A 19,008-nucleotide genomic window follows, 5' to 3' on the forward strand; every position below is an offset into this window, starting at 1 on the left:
ATTTTTGGGTGACGTATCACTTTAAGTACAATTTAATGTTGGATAGATCATTTATCTTTTAATTGGGTTAAATTGTATCTCAGTATCTGTACCTTCACTTAAGTCTAATTTTTTACAACCCAAAATTATACATAATTATACTTCGAACTAACTTAAAGGACAGAACCATGTTGGGAAAATTCTATATTTCATTTATAATTCTATTGGTTTTTTTAGTCTGGTGTGATAGTTGACAGTGATAGAGAGTTTGGTTTATGACCTATACTGCAAGCCCTCCACCAGGGGCTGATCGAATTGCTTCGCAGGATGGGAGTGAACGCCTGTTTACGCTACAGTAACCGCTGCAGTGTTCAGAGAAGCTGTGCCGAAGGACACGCGCGGTTCATTCATCGACTGCTCGAATCTGTGCTGCAGCATTTTCAGCTCACAATTCGGGTGCAAACCCCGCATCATGTAAGTAGGCTCAACGGGCTAATATAAGATCATTTCAAATGTTTCTGTGAATATATAATATAAGGATGCTATTGAATTGGACAGTGAAACTTAATTCGTTATTATTATAATTTTTATTTAGCCTAGTCTAAATAATTATTTAGCGATTATTTAAACGTAGTTTAGACGAGTTTAGAGCTGCCTAAAAAGAATGGCATGAAAATCAATGCGCATTTTCTAACGGGCTGAGAAAGCGAAACTGAAACATGAGAGAATTCTTGGGGTAGCAGGAAACATAAAACCATGTGCCTTCCAATGCCGTTGATAATAAAAGTAACAGAAAATGTGAAGAGTTTATTTCCAAAAAGACATATAACTACGTTTTACATTTTCAACTGACACTGTAAACACAATAAAAATACATGATAACCAATAAAAAACACGATTAATGAAAAATGTTAAAAACGGAGTTATCTTTTTATAATATAAACTCTAAACATGTTAACTGTAGCCTATATTCTATCTGAAATGCCAAGATTGATCTTTTCAAACATGGACAGCCAACATATATAGAACATGAAATTAGAATAGTGTTAGAAATACATTGTCACCATTCTATTACAACAGTAGTGGTACAATAGTGCCGCCTCTCTGATGTCTTCAAAACTAAAAAAATATCTTTTGTAACGTATATACACAAGTGCAGGGCTGTATGTCACTGTAAAAAATTGTAAAAAAAAGCATAGCAGCACAGGGTGACAAACGTTTACCATTTACAGACAAGGGTTTCAAAAAGACATATTACAGAAATTGTCCTACAGTTCTTCAGTCATGTAGACATCCTACGTTTTTGACGAAAATGTCAGTATATTTTTATTAGAGTTTTTGTTATCATTCTTTTCATATAGTTATCGACTCGTTTTCTTTAGTGAAAAATGTCATTGATGAATAATTGTCGTCATAGTTTTAGTCAACGAGATTAACACTTATTGAAACATTTAGTCATTCAGCAGAAGCTTTTATCCAAAGCGACTTACAAAGAGTTCAGGGAGCAATAAGCGATATATCATAAAAGAGCAATAATACAATAGGTGTTAATAAATTACTAGTTATGCTAGAACAACACCTGTTGAATCGTATAAAACTGACACAGGTCACATGACAATAAAACATTGCGGAAGCAGTATGTATTAATACTACCCCACACACAATATGTAGAACGTACTATTTTAACAGTCGATAAGTAGGTTTATCTCAATAAGTACGTACTGTTTTATTAGGCTATAGCTGCTTCTGAATTCGCACACTTGTTCACTCATCCACTATTCCCTATATAGTGAATGCTAAATAGTCCACCATATGGGGAATAAATTAATATAACTGTCAACAAGAAAAAAAACAAGTGTATCGGTCACTCTTCTCAAGCTGATTCTAATCAGACGGATGATGCGCCTTGTATCATGGGAAATATGAGGGTGCATCGAATGTACACTCAAAATCAGAATGCATTGTGGGTAAAAAGTAGTGAACAAATGTAGGGAATGAGTTGTACACTCACAATTCAGACAACACTACAAAATGGCGGACACCCGATATAGTGCACTATATAGGAGATAGGGGGCGAATTCAGAATTTCAGATGCAGTGAGTGTCCAAAACAGACAGACAGGCAGATACAAACTAAATAGGGTTACTGTAACATATTTTTCATATAAATAAAAAAATACATTGACATCAAATATATGGATACTCATCCAATTTATTTTGACCAACAGAGATACAAGTACTGAGCCAATGAAAGCTGTGATAAAGTCATGTCTGAAGAGAGAGAAAAGGACTCTGAGACGAGTCTCTTGGAGGAGCAAAGGTAAGACTGTGTCTGTAACATTTCCTATGGTTCCTTATTTTAGTTTCTGAAAAGACAAACACATACATACAAATTTCATTGGTTCATTTAGCTAAGATGAATGAAATACGAATGTAATAACCAACCGAACAATGGGAAGGGAGGTGTGGGGGAGGTAACAGAGCTGGACTGTGGCCACCACTTTAGAAATATTGGGAAAGATTACACTTCTACTGTCTCTCATAAATTAAATAAGAATCGAAATTATACGAAGTATGTCAGAAATATTTGTGGCGGGAAAAACAAAATTAAATGAAAAAGTTAATTATTATTAAATAAAAAACAGCAAGTAAAATTAGCGGTTATGCTACCTCTATGCAGCGAGAATGACTTGAAAGTGACACAAATGAAAGTGACAGCATTGCACATTGTTGGCATTAAAACTTTGAACAGAGATTATGAAAACAGCTGAAAGAGCACAATAGTTGTTAGTTTAGAGCCTTAGAAGAGTGTAAGCAAGAATGGTGTCGACAGAATGGGGTTTGACTTGAGAACCTATCATCCATGAACAGGCCAATGGAAATTGGCGAATGAAATTTGCATTTGGATGCTGTTCGCCTCCCTGGACACCACCCATTGCCCGCTTTGGTACTCCCTGACCGAGGCCCCCCTCTGCACGGATGTCTTGGCGCACAGCTGGCCGCGGGACAAGCGGAAGTACGCCTTCCCCCAGTGAGCCTCATTGCACACGTCTTGTGCAAGGTCAGGGAAGAGGAGCATCAAGTGCTACTAGTTGCGCCTTACTGGCCCAACCAGACTTGGTTCTCAGAGCTAATGCTTGCAGTGAGGGCCAGGGGTGTTGCCTCCTCGTGGACACTGGCTCAGGGCGCCTCTCTGACAGACATATTTAGAGCTGCGGGTTGGGCTACGCCCAGTACCTTCGCAAGGTTCTACAGCCTCTGCGTGGAACCGGTATCAGCCCGAGTCTTACAGGACACCGCCAGGTAAGGCCGGCAGCCGGTGGGCGTACGCCTGCGATAGCGCCCCCCCCTTCCGGGTGGGATGTTGCGCTATCTAGCCTCTCCTCTTCCCCCACTTGCGCGAAAAGTAGGCATTCCATCCATCACTAAGCACTCCTTGGTGGAGGGCTGGGCGGAGAAGCCCTGCCTCCCTTGGCCGGTTTTGGAGCTTCTAGCACTGGCTCTAACTAGGCCTAGTGCTCCACACGTAGTAACCCCCACCACAGGGCGGTTCCGTCTGATGTATTCTCGTGAGTGGCTCTCACACGATGGCCCATGACCTCTCCCAGGTGTACTTTCACCTACTCGCGACACCCTCTCGTGTCCGCATGTCTCCCACGTGCTCTCCCCTATCCGGCGAGACCGTGTGTGGATCTCCACTAAGCTCCTCCCTGTGGTAGGAAGTGGTCTCCGTAGCGCTTCCCAGTGGCCCTTACTGTGCCGGGCAGATTTTCTCTATTAGAGAACTAGGCCTCAGTCCGTGATGGCCGGTGGTAGGGGCTCCCATCCTTTTAGAAAAGCTCTGGACTCCTTCCCTTCCACTGGAGGGTTACAATTTACGCTAGCGCTTACGTCTGACATGCCCAGGCTGTCACTTCGCGGGAGATTGTGACGCGGCACAGCGCTGTGGCGTTTTCCGAGGAACCCCATTCTGTCGACACAACGTCGAGAGACCAAAAGAAAGGGAACGTCTCGGTTACGTATGTAACCTCCGTTTCCTGATGGAGGGAACGAGACGTTGTGTCCTTCATGCCACAACGCTGACCGACCGCTGCAGCGGGACACGATCCTCAGGCTCTTCAGCACAAACGGTGAATGAATGCAGCACGCCGGCTCCGTTTTATACCCGGATGTCCGGGGCGGGGACCGGCATGCAAATTTAATTCGCCAATTTCCATTGGCCTGTTCAAGTCAGTCAGAGATGATAGGTTCTCAAGTCAAATCCCATTCTGTCCACACAACGTTGACAATAAGCGTTGACACAAACGTCTCGGTTACGTATGTAACCTCCGTTCCCTGATGGAGGGAACGAGACGTTTATGTCAACGCTAATTTTACTTGCTGTTTTTTATACTTTTCATATTATTTATTTAATTAAAGAGTTTTTTTCCCGCCATAATTGTTTCTTATATACTTAGTATTATTAGTGATGGTTTTTGTGCATATTTATTAGAATATTACTATTGCCTCATATGTATTATTATTCTTGTTGTACCGATATTTTGGCTCGCTACTTGTCCTGCAGTTTTGTCGTAGACCCATGAATGAGAGCTCAAATCGTGCGCCCATTGAAGAATGGTGTGCTACGACCTTTATAAGCGATCGGGTGGGGGTGTTTACAGGGGGACAAAAGAACCCCCCCGAAAATTCTCATTGTCTTAACATTGCGCCGAACGTTGACGTGTCATAGCTCAGAGGGAGAATATCCTAGAAACATGCTGGTTACATTTTAAGAGGTTATCAGGTTTTGTAACAACATACATCACAATGGGGTGTAATCTGTACCTCTGGGGCGTAAGAACCCCCAAAGTTCCCCATTGACAGGAAACATGCCCATATAAGGCGTTAAACGGCCTGTATTCAATATCTTCGCAGTACAACCACTTATAGACAAGGGGGTGGGCTCATTTTACTCATTTTATCTTAATGAAGCTATTATGCCATGCCCATAGCAAACATTTACAGCAACCTAGGAACCGATCCCATAGACTCCTATTATAAAAATTATAGGTGGATATCTTTGCAGCAATGTGTCCTAGAGACATGGGGGTGGGCTCATTGAACTCAGGCAACCAACCAGTGTCACAGGATCATCATTAAGTCACGAAGCCACGCCCATAGTAACAAAACATCTTAACTTAGCAACCCTTTAATAAGACCTATTTCTCTGCATCAGAACACCATAGAGACACGGGGGTTGGTGCGTTTCACTCATATCTTAGAGCATCATCAATTGGTAGATTGTAAGCCACGCCCATAGCAACCAAAACGGAATACAGTTCAGGGACAGGGAACCTGGGACTGGTCGCTCCAAAGACAATGAAACATCCACTGAAAAGCTTTAAGTGTCAAAAGAACAGAAGAAATAGGACAACAAAATTTGATCCCAATTCGGGAGACAGAAAATTCTGAACAATTGCTTTGAAACTTGGAACATATAGATTTTGTTGTCTTGTTTTCCAAAATGGGTTAATTATACAGTTTATAATACCTTCATGCATCTGGTCAAAGTACATGTTAATCATTACCCTAAAAAAAAATTAACAACAAAAGAATCACACAGAAATGAAAGTGCTTTTATTACTGATATAAAGCTTAATGTATGACATGTAAAGCTGCACTTGTTTTGGAGGCAAATAATGGAAAAGATTTAAGAGAAAAAAAAGATATCAGACAAAGGAGCATTAAATTGGCCTGCTCATTAATTAATTAAAGGAATAGTTCACCCCAGAATTAATTTTAATCCATAATTTACTCACCCTCATGCCAGGTGTATATGACTTTCTTTTTTCATCTTGGTAATGGCATTAGATAGAATCCCACTTTTAAAGCGTCTATGATGGATATAAGTATGTAATGCGTTTTTTGGAGCTTGAATAAGTCTTCACTTATGCCATTACCAAGCTGCAAAGAGTCAGGAGATCTTTTAAAATTACTCATATTGTCGTCCTGCTGAGAAAAGAAAGTCATGCACATATATGAAGGTAAGTCCGTTACAAGTCTTGTATTACTTTGTTCTGTTTAACACAAAAGCAGATATTATTTGTAATTTCGGAAAAAACCTTATGGTGCACCTTAGAAATCTCAGTTGATAACCTTTTTCCAAAAACATTTCTTTGTGTTCAACCGAACTATCCTTTCGTAGTTCAAAAATAGGTTCCAATAGGTTTAAGTTCCTTAAACACAAACATAGACATTATAACATAATTTACAATTACTGTAATTTCCACTGAGGTACTCACTGTGGGTAATGTTTTATTTCCTCTGTTCTTTGTCAGTGAAAGACCAAGCTCACATGTATACAGCTCTGTGTCTGTGAAAAGTTATCAGTCCAAAGGTGAAGTACCAAACTTCAGTGAGGAGACACCATCAGCTACCAAAAGGTATTTCATGTGTTTCATATGCACAGTCCATGTGTACTACAATTCATCTGGATGAATATTTATTATCAAAATGTTCATAAATAAAAGTTCTGGTTCTAAGTATTGCAGTCAACAGTGAGTCAAAGCATTCACAGTTTGAAACAGATAATTTAGCATTTGACTTATTACAAAGAGATTCACTGTGATCACAAAATACCCTGATCAAGCTGAAAGCCTCAGCAATAAAATGACTCCCTGTCAGGTGATGTGAAGGGCTCCTGAGCAAATATTAACGTCTCGGTTACGTATGTAACCTCTGTTCCCTGATGGTTGGACAGATGAGGTTTGACTTGAGAACCTATAATCTTCTGACTAGTTTTGAACTCTGCAGATGTCTGCCAGAGAGGCACCCTGAGCCGGCGCCCACGTGGAGGACACCCCCCGAGGTGGAGTGTGCCCTCACTGCCAATGGGCAAGGGTCTGAGACCAGCACGCCGTAGCAATGGCATCCACGATCCAGTGCGCCACCTTTGTTTGGAGACAGCCCTTCCCGTTGCTGACCTCCGAAAAACAGACAAAGAGCTGCTCAGAGTTCCTGAAGCTCTCAGTGTGGTTCAAGTAGAGGCGCAGTGTGCGTACTGGTCTTCCTCCCGGGTGGGGAGTGCCTGCAAGTTTACCACCTGGTTCCGAAAGGGAGTGGTGGGAACTTTGGGCACGTAGGAAGGCCGGGATCTCAGGATCACGTGAGAGTCACCGGGCCCGAATTTTAGGCAATCAGTGGACACGAAAAGGCTTGCAGGTACCTCACCCTCTGGATGGACCCGAGCGCCAGCAGGAGATCTGTCTTCATCGTAAGATGAGGAAGAGCGGGCTCTCCAATAAGCTCGAAAGGTGGCCACTGAAGGCCCTACCTCAAGGTCCCAAGAAGGTATGGAGCGAGGCGGATTTAGCCTTCTCGTACTCTCTTGCAGTAACGACAGCACATTCCCGATTTAGCAGTTCAGCGGGTCTTTGGTACCAGAAGAACACTAGGACGAGAAGAGGCGCTACTTAAAGGCGTACAGCCGCCTTGTGGCAGGGGCCCTTGCCTGAGTGATAGTCTCCACCACCGCGGGGGATAGATCAGGATCTCCTCATCCCATCCAGGAGCCAGACATGGAGGTTCCAGAGGTCTGGTTTTGGATGCCACAATGTGCCCTTCCCTTGCGAGAAAAGGTCCTTCGTCAGGGGAATCACCAGTGGGGAGTTGTTGTTAGCAGCATTAGCTCTGAGAACCAAGTGTGGTTGGGCAAGTAAGGCGCATCTAACAGCACTTGATACTCCTCTTCCCAGACCTTTCACAAGACCTGTGCAATGAGGCCCACTGGGGGGGAAGGCGTACTTCCGCTTGCACCGCGGTCAGCTTTGCGCTAGGGCCTCCGTGTCGAGGGGGGCTTCGGTCAGGGAGGACCCCAGCGGTACAAGGTGGTGTCCAGGGAGGCGAACAGGTCCCCCGTCCAGAGACCCGACACTGCGCGCCCGTTGCACACAGCACCTGAACCCCGTAGGGAGGCTTCTGTTGAGACCTGTCCAAAGGACTTGATTGCTTCTTTCGTTCACAGGGTGAGAGCGGCTTCAAAAAAAGGACCCAGAGAGAGAGGTCTCCTTGTTAGAATGTGGGCGCTAGGCCCCCGAAGGGTCCCAGCAGGGGTTGGGACGGGGCAGGGACCATCCCAGTCCGACTGGCCAGCGATGGAATGGAGGAAAGAGAGGGCGACAGAGTCAGCTTGACGGGAACGCGCCGAAGGTGACTCTTCAGGTCTTACTGAGTTGCCATCTGCCCAATGTGGGCAAGATGTATTAATTTAGGCTGCCTCAGAATGTTGGACCCCCGAACACCTGCGGAAGACATCATGTCCGTCGTCGTTGAGTGTGTTGCACCCATGAAAGCAGCGGGCGATGCCACGCTGAGGAAATTAGCTCTTTTGCAAATTTCATTGGCCTTTTCAAAACTAGTCAGAAGATGATCTCAAGTTCTCAAGTCAAACCCCATCTGTCGGTTCGACACAAGGTCGAGAGACAGACAGAAACAGGATGACATTTTGTCAGGATGCATGGTTAGGTAGCACACTAAAATCCCTAATAAAGATGGAGGAACGTTCTGCCCTGAAAGCTTTCATTCTCTCTGCTCTTTATGTTGTTAGTGAAAGTCCAGGTTCACATGTGTACAGCTCGGTGTCTGTAAAAAGTTACCATTCCAAAGGTGAAGTACCAAACTTCAGTGAGGAAACACCGTCATCTACCAAAAGGTATTCATGTGATTTTTTAATGATACTTATAGCAGTGAGCCACACCCAGCAACTGTAATGGCCCATACTGTATATGAGCCCAGGGCCGTCCCAAGCAAGGGGTGGGGCTTAGTGCATGTTAGAGATTCGCTTAGGTGTTACTATTTCAGAACAGTTGAATTGTCCATCGGACATTTTCCACTCTTTATATATGACAGGGGGAATCAGTCATGAATATGAAAAGAGGAAAGGATGTCTGAGGTTTCACTGGGTTAGTCGGGTAGGAATCCTCTGTGTTTGGGGGATAAATGATTATAGAAATACATAATATACATACCTTTCCTTGCCATTATCAGAGAGACATCTCATGAGTGTTATAGCCCCACTGGCTCAGTTAATGCAAGCTCAGTGCCCCCAGGTTTCGTACCATTTTATTACTTGGTTAGTTGGAAGCCCATATTGCATCCTTCAGTTTAAACCACAACCAGTGGCTGCTTCTCTCAGCAGCAGTGGCAAGTTCTTGCCTTCTGATACCAACTTTCTTTAGTAGCCTTGTAGTGTAATTGGAAATAAAGCCTCTGCAGCCCACTTCCACCGGGAAGCTTATTCTGTCTTAATACCAAATCTTGTACATGATATAGGTGCTCCTAGACCAAATCATTGTTTAAATATGCAAATAAAATTACAATGCACCAAACCAGTTCTTCAGTGTAGTAGGTTATAAGGGACAAGGACTAAACCAGTTTTAAGGGAGCATTAATAATGAAACCAACTTGAAACAACAGTTCCTATTATGCCTCTCTATTGCATTTGTTTTAGGGGAAAACATTCTTATCACACTCTCAGTCTTTCCTTAATGAATCTATCGGAACCTTTAGAACATCAGTTAAAGGGTGCAAAAAAAATGTAAGTTATAAAAATATAAGTAAATTAAGTTTTTTGAAGCTGTTTATGGTTCTTCAGTACTTTGGGCAGGCAAAAAGTAAAAAGGCTGGCTAGAAAGTGAAATCAGTCACCAGTTCACCAGGGATTCCTGGTGCCCCCAATGGTCAGTCTGGGCCTGAATCCATATCCAACCAAACAAACAGCTCGGCTTCAAATAATGTACTGAGACCAGGGGCCTGTACCATGAAGCTGGTTTAGGTGGCTAGCCAGCTATGTTTCAGTTTAGTTTGTGCCAACCTTGGGTTTTAGGTACCATAAGAGTAGCTCGGCTTTCTTCGGTATTCGTCGCCATGGTATCTTACGCTGCACGGCTAACCTGCTCCGGGGCAGGCTATGTTCTGGATTCGAGATCTCAGACTGAAGTTTGACCAATCAGCTGTGAGCAAAGAAACATATAGGTGACGTAACTGACTCACTGTAACTGTGTTAGAACGGCTAGTTATTTTTTATACGGTTTAATCAAATAAAAATACTAATATAAAAATATATATTACAAATATAAAATCAAATATTGTTTACTATATAGGTAAAATCTGATTTTACAGATTTGCTTGCTTTCCCTTACACTCAATTTACTAACTTATATTCCACTTTTATTGTATCACATGTATTTGCATTCCATTTTTTACATTCTTGTCTGTGGTGCAGAACATCTATAGGAACACTTTCAGTTTCACTGTATTAGGACATTTTTCTTTGTCCTGAACAGTAGTTTTTATTAAGGCTTCAATGAAATGACTGACCCTGGTTAATGGCGCAAAGACTAGTCTATTAAAGGTAGAGGCTTATGCATTCTGTTGTAAAGCAGCCGTTTTATTAAGTGAAATTCTTATATTTTCTTCCGCTTCTCTGTGTTGCAGAACACACCGCTATTTTATATTTCTGATCTCCGTCTTCTTTCTGCAAAAAAAAAAACTAGTTTTTATCATATCAGACTAAAAGGAGACCAACATGCAACCAGTCCGCGTTATTTTTTGGGCAACTTGTTTGACATGAACGTCTCGGTTACGTATGTAACCTCTGTTCCCTGATGGAGGGAACGAGACGTTTTGTCGAGCCGACAGATGGGGTTCGCCCCTGAGAACCTATCATCTTCTGACTATTTTGAAAAGGCCAATGAAATTGGTGAATGAAATTTGCATGCCGGGCTCCGCCCCCGGATATCCGGGTATAAAAGGGGAGCCGGCGTGCTGCATTCATTCACCTTTTGTGCTGAGGAGCCTGAGAGCATCTCACGATCGCTGCAGCGGACGGCTAGTGTTGTGGCATGAGGGACACAACGTCTCGTTCCCTCCATCAGGGAACAGAGGTTACATACGTAACCGAGACGTTCCCTTTCTGTCGGTCTCTCGACGTTGTGTCGAACCGACAGATGGGGTTCCTATTGAAAACGCCACAGCACTAAGCCGCGTCACAATCTCTAGAGGAGCGACGTTGACCGGCCTGGGCGAGCCACACGTGAGCGCTATCGCGAAATTTGTAACCTTCCAGTGGGCAGGCAGGGAATCCCAGAGCTTTTGGCAAAGATGAGTAGCCCCTGCCCTCGGCCACCACAGACAGAGGCCTTGTTCTCTAAACGAGAAGCCGTCCGGTACCGTAGGGCTACTGGGTAAGCGCTGTTCCCTCAATGTGGACGTGCGCTACGGAGACCACTTCCCACCATAGGGGGGAATACAGTGGAGACACCAACATGGTCTCACCAAATAGGGGAGAACTCATGGGAGGTATGTGCGGAATGTGCGGGAGGTCATGGGTTGCCACGAGGGGAACCATCTCATGACGACATCTCAGACGGAACCACCCTAGTGGGGGGTTACTACGTGTGGGGCACTAGGTCCGGTTAGAGCTATATGTAATAACTCAGCTTGATACCCGGCCATAGGCGGCAGGGCTGCTCCGCCGAGCCCGCCGCCCTGAGTGCTTATTGATGGAAGGACGGACTGCCTATTCTTCACCCTTGGGGAAAGAAGGGAGGCAGCCCATAGCGCACTGATCCACCTAAGAAGGGGAATGGCGCTATGCGCAGGCGTACGCCCTACGACTGCTGGTCTCACCTGTTGGCAAGACTCGAGCTGCCGGTTCCCCACGGAGGTTGCAAGCCTCTGCGGGGTATAGCGTAGCCCAACCCGCAACTCTACAGATGTCTGCCAGAGAGGCGCTCTGAGCCGATGCCCACGAGGAGGCCACACCCCGAGCGGAGTGCACCGTCATTCAAATGGGCATGGGCTAGGATCGGCACGCCGAAGTCTGCTGGAGCAGTCCTTGACAGCGCCACCAATCAGCTGACCTTGCGAGAGGGGAGTCGGGAAAGTGGCCTTTCTCGACATCGCCCACCTGTGCAAGATTGAGTCCGAGGCATCTTTCCGGGCCACTGATGTGGACATCGTCCGACCCAGCCTGCGCTGCCACCGTGGTCCCCGGAGGGCCAGACGGCGGCGGCACTACTTGGGTCGGTCTTACCCTGTGGGGCTCTCTTTAGCGCCCTGGCCTGCAGGATGGCCATGGCGCAAGAGTGGTGGCGGCTTGGCCCACGGCACTGCCAGCCTCAACACCAGAGATGTCGAGACCTTACATGCCCTGGACGGTGAGTCTAGGTCAAGCTCCCCAGGTGGCCGCCGGCCGCAGATACCCGCGACTGCACCCAGGGTGCATTGACATAGTCCCTAGCTGCCTCCCCGCCCCGAGGGAAGAGAGGGCGATAGAGTCAGCTAGACGGAAGCCCACCGAAGGGGGCGCTCCAGGTCTTACTGAACTCCTTATGCAGCTCGGTAAAACTCGGCACTTGAGCCGGGCACGGCTTGGAGTCGCGCCTGTACCCAATGTGTGAAGTACCCAGCCGCGAGCGCCAGGGCTGCGGCGCACCGCAATCCGACACTCACGGCGGTCCGAGCGAGCATGGCTGACATCTTGACGTCTGCTCTCACCTGTGCTCGACCCCTCGAGGGAGCGAGCTTCAGGGAATCGCCAGAGTCTGATGCCAGCAGGTCGCGCTCCGATGTTGCAAGAGACACCTCATCTCCACGGCTCGTGTCCTGTCATTAGGACCATCTTTGGGGAACTGCTAAACAAGCGAGGGGGCGCGAGCGGTCCGCGAGCCGGCCAGCTGACAGATTAACGCTCACGATAATCCCCACATCACCCTCGCTGCTCGCCGCCGCTGACGGCAAGGCCGTAGCCGCTGCGGTCACAGAACGGGAAGCAAACGAGGTGGTGGCTGGATCTTACAGAACACAGCCACCGTGACGCAACGTCTGAATAGCCATCCGCCCGCAGTGACGCAACGTCTGAATAGCCATCCGCCCGCAGGACGAATCCACGAGGCTGCCACAGTGGTCGGACCCCCGAACACATGCGGCAACCACGTCCGTCCCCGTCCTCGATGAGTGTACTGCACCCAAGAGATCAGCGGGCAATGCCACGCTGAGGAAATTGCTCTTTTAGAAAAATACCTCTAGAACTGCCAGGACGCCCAGGGGAATCTCCGCTGCACCGCGTCATAGAATTCGGCAATTCGAAGAATGTCATCAGATGCGAAGGCTCCGAAGAACAAAAGGTGAATGAATGAGCACGCCGGCTCCCCTTTTATACACGGATATCCGGGGGCGGAGCCCGGCATGCAAATTTCATTCGCCAATTTCATTGGCCTTTTCAAAATAGTCAGAAGATGATAGGTTCTCAGGGGCGAACCCCATCTGTCGGTTCGACACAACGTCGAGAGACAGACAGAAAGGGAACCATCAGTACACAGTGCATTTATTGATTTTAAACATGTAAGATGTCAGAGTTTACAATGCAGAAGCGGTGCATGTTATTTGCCTGTGAAATTAGCCGTTTGCAGCTTTAACAAATTTGTACAGAAGTTCAGAAATATATGAATGAACTTTATTTGCACGCGACTCCTCTCATGTGTACTCGGAAGGGAAATGATGAAGCAGATGTAAGGTTAACTTTCTTGCTTCTGCTGCCTGAATGGATGTTTTTTTGTCCGCGCGCAGGTTAACATTGCAATATGCGGGAGCTTCAATGAACATTTGTTGTAATATTTCTGTACCCGTGCCTTACATAAAAAAAGTTGCCCGCAAGGACACGGACCCCTTGTAGTTCCACCGAGGACCCCGCGGATCCTGTTTGCCCTACAGCACTACAGTAAATGTGTGTACTATATAGTCTTTTAACTTGTGCATTAACGCAATCAGCAGTGTTTCTGAAACACTTCTCTCTTGCGTAGACAGCAGAAACATATCACTCCATGGCTGAAATTCTTTTTTGTGTTCATATTGTGGAAATCGCTTTATCCATTTATAATGCGATTGGTTTAGCCATGCTGACGTAACTCGTTCATGTGCACGCGCGCGCAAACTAATCTTAGCTTCCTGTTTGTGTCTCCCTTGTCCTGTCTTGTGAACTCTCATTTTGAAAGTCTGGTTTTAATGTTGTTCTTTTGTTTCTGTGTTCACTCACATTTCCTCAATGTTCTGTTCCCCTGTTTGTTACCGTGGATTTATGGTAACAGATATATAGACAAGGGGGTGGGCTCATTTTACTCAGGCAACCAATCACTGTCACATGATCTTAATGAAGCTATTACGCCATGCCCATAGCAAACATTTACAGCAACCTAGGAACCGATCCCATAGACTCCTATTATAAAAATTATAGGTGGATATCTTTGCAGCAAAGTGTCCTAGAGACATGGGGGTGGGCTCATTTAACTCAGGCAACCAACCAGTGTCACAGGATCATAATTAAGTCACGAAGCCACGCCCATAGCAACAAAACATCTTAATTTAGCAACCATTTAATAAGACCTATATCTCTGCATTAGAACACCATAGAGACACGGGGGTTGGTGCGTTTCACTCATAGCTTAGAGCATCACCAATTGGTAGATTGTAAGCCACGCCCATAGCAACCAAAACGGAATACAGTTCAGGGACAGGGAACCTGGGACTGGTCGCTCCAAAGACAATGAAACATCCACTGAAAAGCTTTAAGTGTCAAAAGAACAGAAGAAATAGGACAACAAAATTTGATCCCAATTCGGAAGACAGAAAATTCTGAACAATTGCTTTGAAACTTGGAACAAATACTTGTAAGTCGCTTTGGATAAAAGCGTCTGCCAAAATGAATAAATGTAAATGTAAAATATAGATTTTGTTGTCTTGTTTTCCAAAACGGGTTAATTATACAATTTATAATACCTTCATGCATCTGGTCAAAGTGCATGTTAATCATTACCCTAAAAAAAATTAACAACAAAAGAATCACACAGAAATAAAAGTGCTTTTATTACTGATATAAAGCTTAATGTATGACATGTAAAGCTGCACTTGTTTTGGAGGCAAATAATGGAAAAGATTTAAGAGAAAAAAAAGATATCAGACAAAGGAGCATTAAATTGGCCTGCTCATTAATTAATTAAAGGAATAGTTCACCAAAGAATTAATTTTAATCCATAATTTACTTACCCTCATGCCAGGTGTATATGACTTTCTTTTTTCATCTTGGTAATGGCATTAGATAGAATCCCACTTTTAAAGCGTCTATGATGGATATAAGTATGTAATGCGTTTTTTGGAGCTTGAATAAGTCTTCACTTATGCCATTACCAAGCTGCAAAGAGTCAGGAGATCTTTTAAAATTACTCATATTGTCGTCCTGCTGAGAAAAGAAAGTCATGCACATATATGAAGGTAAGTCCGTTACAAGTCTTGTATTACTTTGTTCTGTTTAACACAAAAGCAGATATTATTTGTAATTTCGGAAAAAACCTTATGGTGCACCTTAGAAATCTCAGTTGATAACCTTTTTCCAAAAACATTTCTTTGTGTTCAACCGAACTATCCTTTCGTAGTTCAAAAATAGGTTCCAATAGGTTTAAGTTCCTTAAACACAAACATAGACATTATAACATAATTTACAATAATTTACAGGGATTGAGCATCCCTGCTCAAATGCATTGATGAAATAAATAGTTGGATGTGCCAAAACTTTCTTCAGTTAAACAAAGACAAAACTGAAGTCATTGCGTTTGGAAATAGTCAAGTCAAGTCAAGTCAGCTTTATTTATATAGCGCTTTTTACAATTTTCATTGTTACAAAACAGCTGTACAAGAAAAAATGACTATAAGTAAAACATAAAAGGTTATGGAAGTCAAAACACAGGTCAAATATCAGACACACAATAAATTCCTATATGCAGTGTTAATTAAATAAGACTACCAAATTCTAGCAGCCCCCCCGGCCAGGCAAAACAGTGCAAAACAGTATGCAAACGGTGGCGAGGAACCCAAAACTCCATTGGAGGAGAAAAAAAACCTCGGAGGGAAACCAGGCCTAACCAGGGGATTCCAGTTCCCCTCTGGCAAAAACTGCAGCCTCTGCACAAGCTCAACAGTGCTTGCACAACAAGGCAAAAATAAAAAAAATTAGATTTAAAATTATCATTAATAATCTAATAGTGGCTGAAGTTTTGTAGGGACGTCACTTCCTTCGTCCAGCATTTGTCAGGTCTAGGAATGGACTGCGTCCTGCCCGCTCCGGTAACCTTGGACTGCGTCCTGCCCGCTCTAGTAACCTTGGAACAATGAGACAAGACTGGCTGAGAGTAGAGTACTGTTCTGCACTCTTTGATGCAACAAATGCATCAGTTGTTATTGGAAGTGTCCCTGGTTCCGGTTGATCTAACTAGTGCAGCCTAGATCTTTGAAATACATATATTATGATAATGTAGTGTATGCAAGATTAAAAAGATGCGTCTTTAGTCTAGATTTAAACTGACAGAGTGTGTCCGCCTCCCGGATATTGCAGGGAAGACTGTTCCAAAGTTTAGGCGCTAGATAAGAAAAGGATCTGCTGCCTGCACTTGATTTTGAAATTCTAGCCTGAGAGCGTAGTGCACGTGATGGACTATAATACGTAAGAAGTTCTCTCAAGTAGTGAGGAGCTAAACCATGCAAGGCTTTATAGGTAATAAGCAAGATTTTAAAGTTTATGCGATGCTTTACAGGTAACCAGTGCAAGGTTGACAGAACCGGGCTAATATGCTCATACTTTTTTGTACGTGTAAGAACTCGAGCTGCCGCATTTTGGACCAGTTGGAGTTTTTGTAATAGGCCTGCAGGGCAACCACCTAATAGTGCATTACAGTAATCTAGTCTTGATGTCATAAAGGCATGAATAAGCTTCTCCGCATTTGATGGTGACAGCATATGACGTAATTTAGATATATTTTTAAGATGGAAAAATGCAATCTTACAGGTGTTGGCGACCTGGTTTTCAAATGACAGAGTACTATCGAATATAAAGCCAAGATTCTTAGCTGAAGATGAGGGTTTTATGGAACATCCATCAATAGTTAAGCAGTATTCTTGGTTATTACGTAGGGCGGTTTTCGGTCCGATAAGTAACACTTCAGTTTTGTCTGAGTTCAGTAATAAAAAATTGCTACTCATCCACTTTTTTTAAATAAAGATGAAGTTCTCAAGGTGAACGCGTACCTTCACTCTAAAGGTCAAACAACAAAAAATCAAGTCAGGAATCTCGGTGTGTCTCTAGAGTCAGACCTTAGCTTCAGTAGTCATGTCAAAGCAATAACTAAATCAGCATACTATCATCTGAAAAATATTGCAAGAATTAGATGCTTTGTTTCCAGTCAAGACTTAGAGAAACTAGTGCATGCTTTCATCACCAGCAGGGTGGATTATTGTAATGGACTCCTAACTGGCCTCCCCAAAAAGACCATAAGACAGATGCAGCTCATACAGAACGCTGCGGCAAGGATTCTGAGCAGAACCAGAAAATATGATCATATCACACCAGTCCTCAGGTCTTTTTTACACTGGCTACCAGTTACATATAGGATAGATTTTAAAGTTTTATTACTGGTATATAAATCGTTCAATGGCCTAGGACCTCAATACATTGCAGATATGCTCATTGAATACAGACCCAAAAGAACACTCAGGTCATTAGGAACACATCAGCTAGAAATACCAAGGGTTCTCTCCAAGCAAGGAGAGTCTGCATTTAGCTATTATGCGAGCCGCAGCTGGAACCAGCTTCCAGAAGAGATCAGATGTGCTCCCACAGTAGTCACATTCAAATCCAGACTCAAAACACATCTGTTTAACTTTGCATTTGATTAATGTGCCACTGTGCCTCCGACTGTTGTGCTGTACTTTATTTTATTTATTATCTATTCTAAACTATATTTTATTTTTATTCTTAACTGGTTAATTTTTATTTTTCTTATTTCTTCTAAATTATGTTATTTTATTTTTATTCTAAACTGGTTACTTTTATTTTTCTTATTTCTTAACTGTTTTATCAAATGGATATTTTTAATATCTTCTATGTAAAGCACTTTGAATTGCCATTGTGTATAAAATGTGCTATACAAATAAACTTGCCTTGCCTTGCCTTGCCTACAATTACTGTAATTTCCACTGAGGTACTCACTGTGGGTAATGTTTTATTTCCTCTGTTCTTTGTCAGTGAAAGACCAAGCTCACATGTATACAGCTCTGTGTCTGTGAAAAGTTATCAGTCCAAAGGTGAAGTACCAAACTTCAGCGAGGAGACACCATCAGCTACCAAAAGGTATTTCATGTGTTTCATATGCACAGTCCATGTGTACTACAATTCATCTGGATGAATATTTATTATCAAAATGTTCATAAATAAAAGTTCTGGTTCTAAGTATTGCAGTCAACAGTGAGTCAAAGCATTCACAGTTTGAAACAGATAATTTAGCATTTGACTTATTACAAAGAGATTCACTGTGATCACAAAATACCCTGATCAAGCTGAAAGCCTCAGCAATAAAATGACTCCCAGTCAGGTGATGTGAAGGGCTCCTGAGCAAATATTAACGTCTCGGTTACGTATGTAACCTCTGTTCCCTGATGGTTGGACAGATGAGGTTTGACTTGAGAACCTATAATATTCTGACTAGTTTTGAACTCTGCAGATGTCTGCCAGAGAGGCACCCTGAGCCGGCGCCCACGAGGAGGCCACAACCCGAGTGGAGTGTGACCTCACTGCCAATGGGCACGGGTCTGAGACCAGCACGCCGTAGCAATGGCATCCACGATCCAGTGCGCCACCTTTGTTTGGAGACAGCCCTTCCCATTGCTGACCTCCGAAAAACAGACAAAGAGCTGCTCAGAGTTCCTGAAGCACTCTGTGTGGTTCAAGTAGAGGCGCAGTTCGCGTACTGGAAACAACACGGACGCGTAGGGTCTTCCTCCCGGGTGGGGAGCGCCTGCAAGTTTACCACCTGGTTCCGAAAAGGAGTGGTGGGAACTTTGGGCACGTAGGAAGGCCGGGATCTCAGGATCACGTGAGAGTCACCGGGCCCGAATTTTAGGCAATCAGTGGACATGAAAAGGCTTGCAGGTACCTCACCCTCTGTAT

General features: G+C 44.0%; 1 protein-coding gene across 11 annotated transcripts in view; it reads left to right on the plus strand.

Moving 5' to 3' along the window:
* The first annotated feature begins 331 nt into the window (after nucleotides 1–331).
* The window catches only part of LOC306889134 (uncharacterized protein), a 67,772-nt gene continuing 49,095 nt past the window's right edge, over nucleotides 332–19,008 (plus strand). For 4 of the 11 annotated variants that reach the window (XR_013786171.1, XM_079447844.1, XM_079447846.1 and 1 more), the window contains exons 1-5: nucleotides 332–453; nucleotides 2,207–2,298; nucleotides 6,296–6,400; nucleotides 8,563–8,667; nucleotides 18,088–18,192. Coding sequence is in view for 10 of the 11 variants with exons in the window: in XM_079447844.1 (XP_079303970.1) it covers nucleotides 2,246–2,298; nucleotides 6,296–6,400; nucleotides 8,563–8,667; nucleotides 18,088–18,192 (368 nt within the window). In the remaining variant the exon portion in view is untranslated. Of the gene's footprint in view, nucleotides 454–2,206; nucleotides 2,299–6,295; nucleotides 6,401–8,399; nucleotides 8,476–8,562; nucleotides 8,668–12,147; nucleotides 13,145–18,087; nucleotides 18,193–19,008 lie in introns of those variants that run through there. The other 7 variants (XM_079447848.1, XM_079447849.1, XM_079447850.1 and 4 more) reach the window with 5 other exon arrangements.

This window comes from Barbatula barbatula, assembly GCF_947034865.1.
Source record: "Barbatula barbatula genome assembly, chromosome: 24".
NCBI lineage: Eukaryota > Metazoa > Chordata > Actinopteri > Cypriniformes > Nemacheilidae > Barbatula > Barbatula barbatula.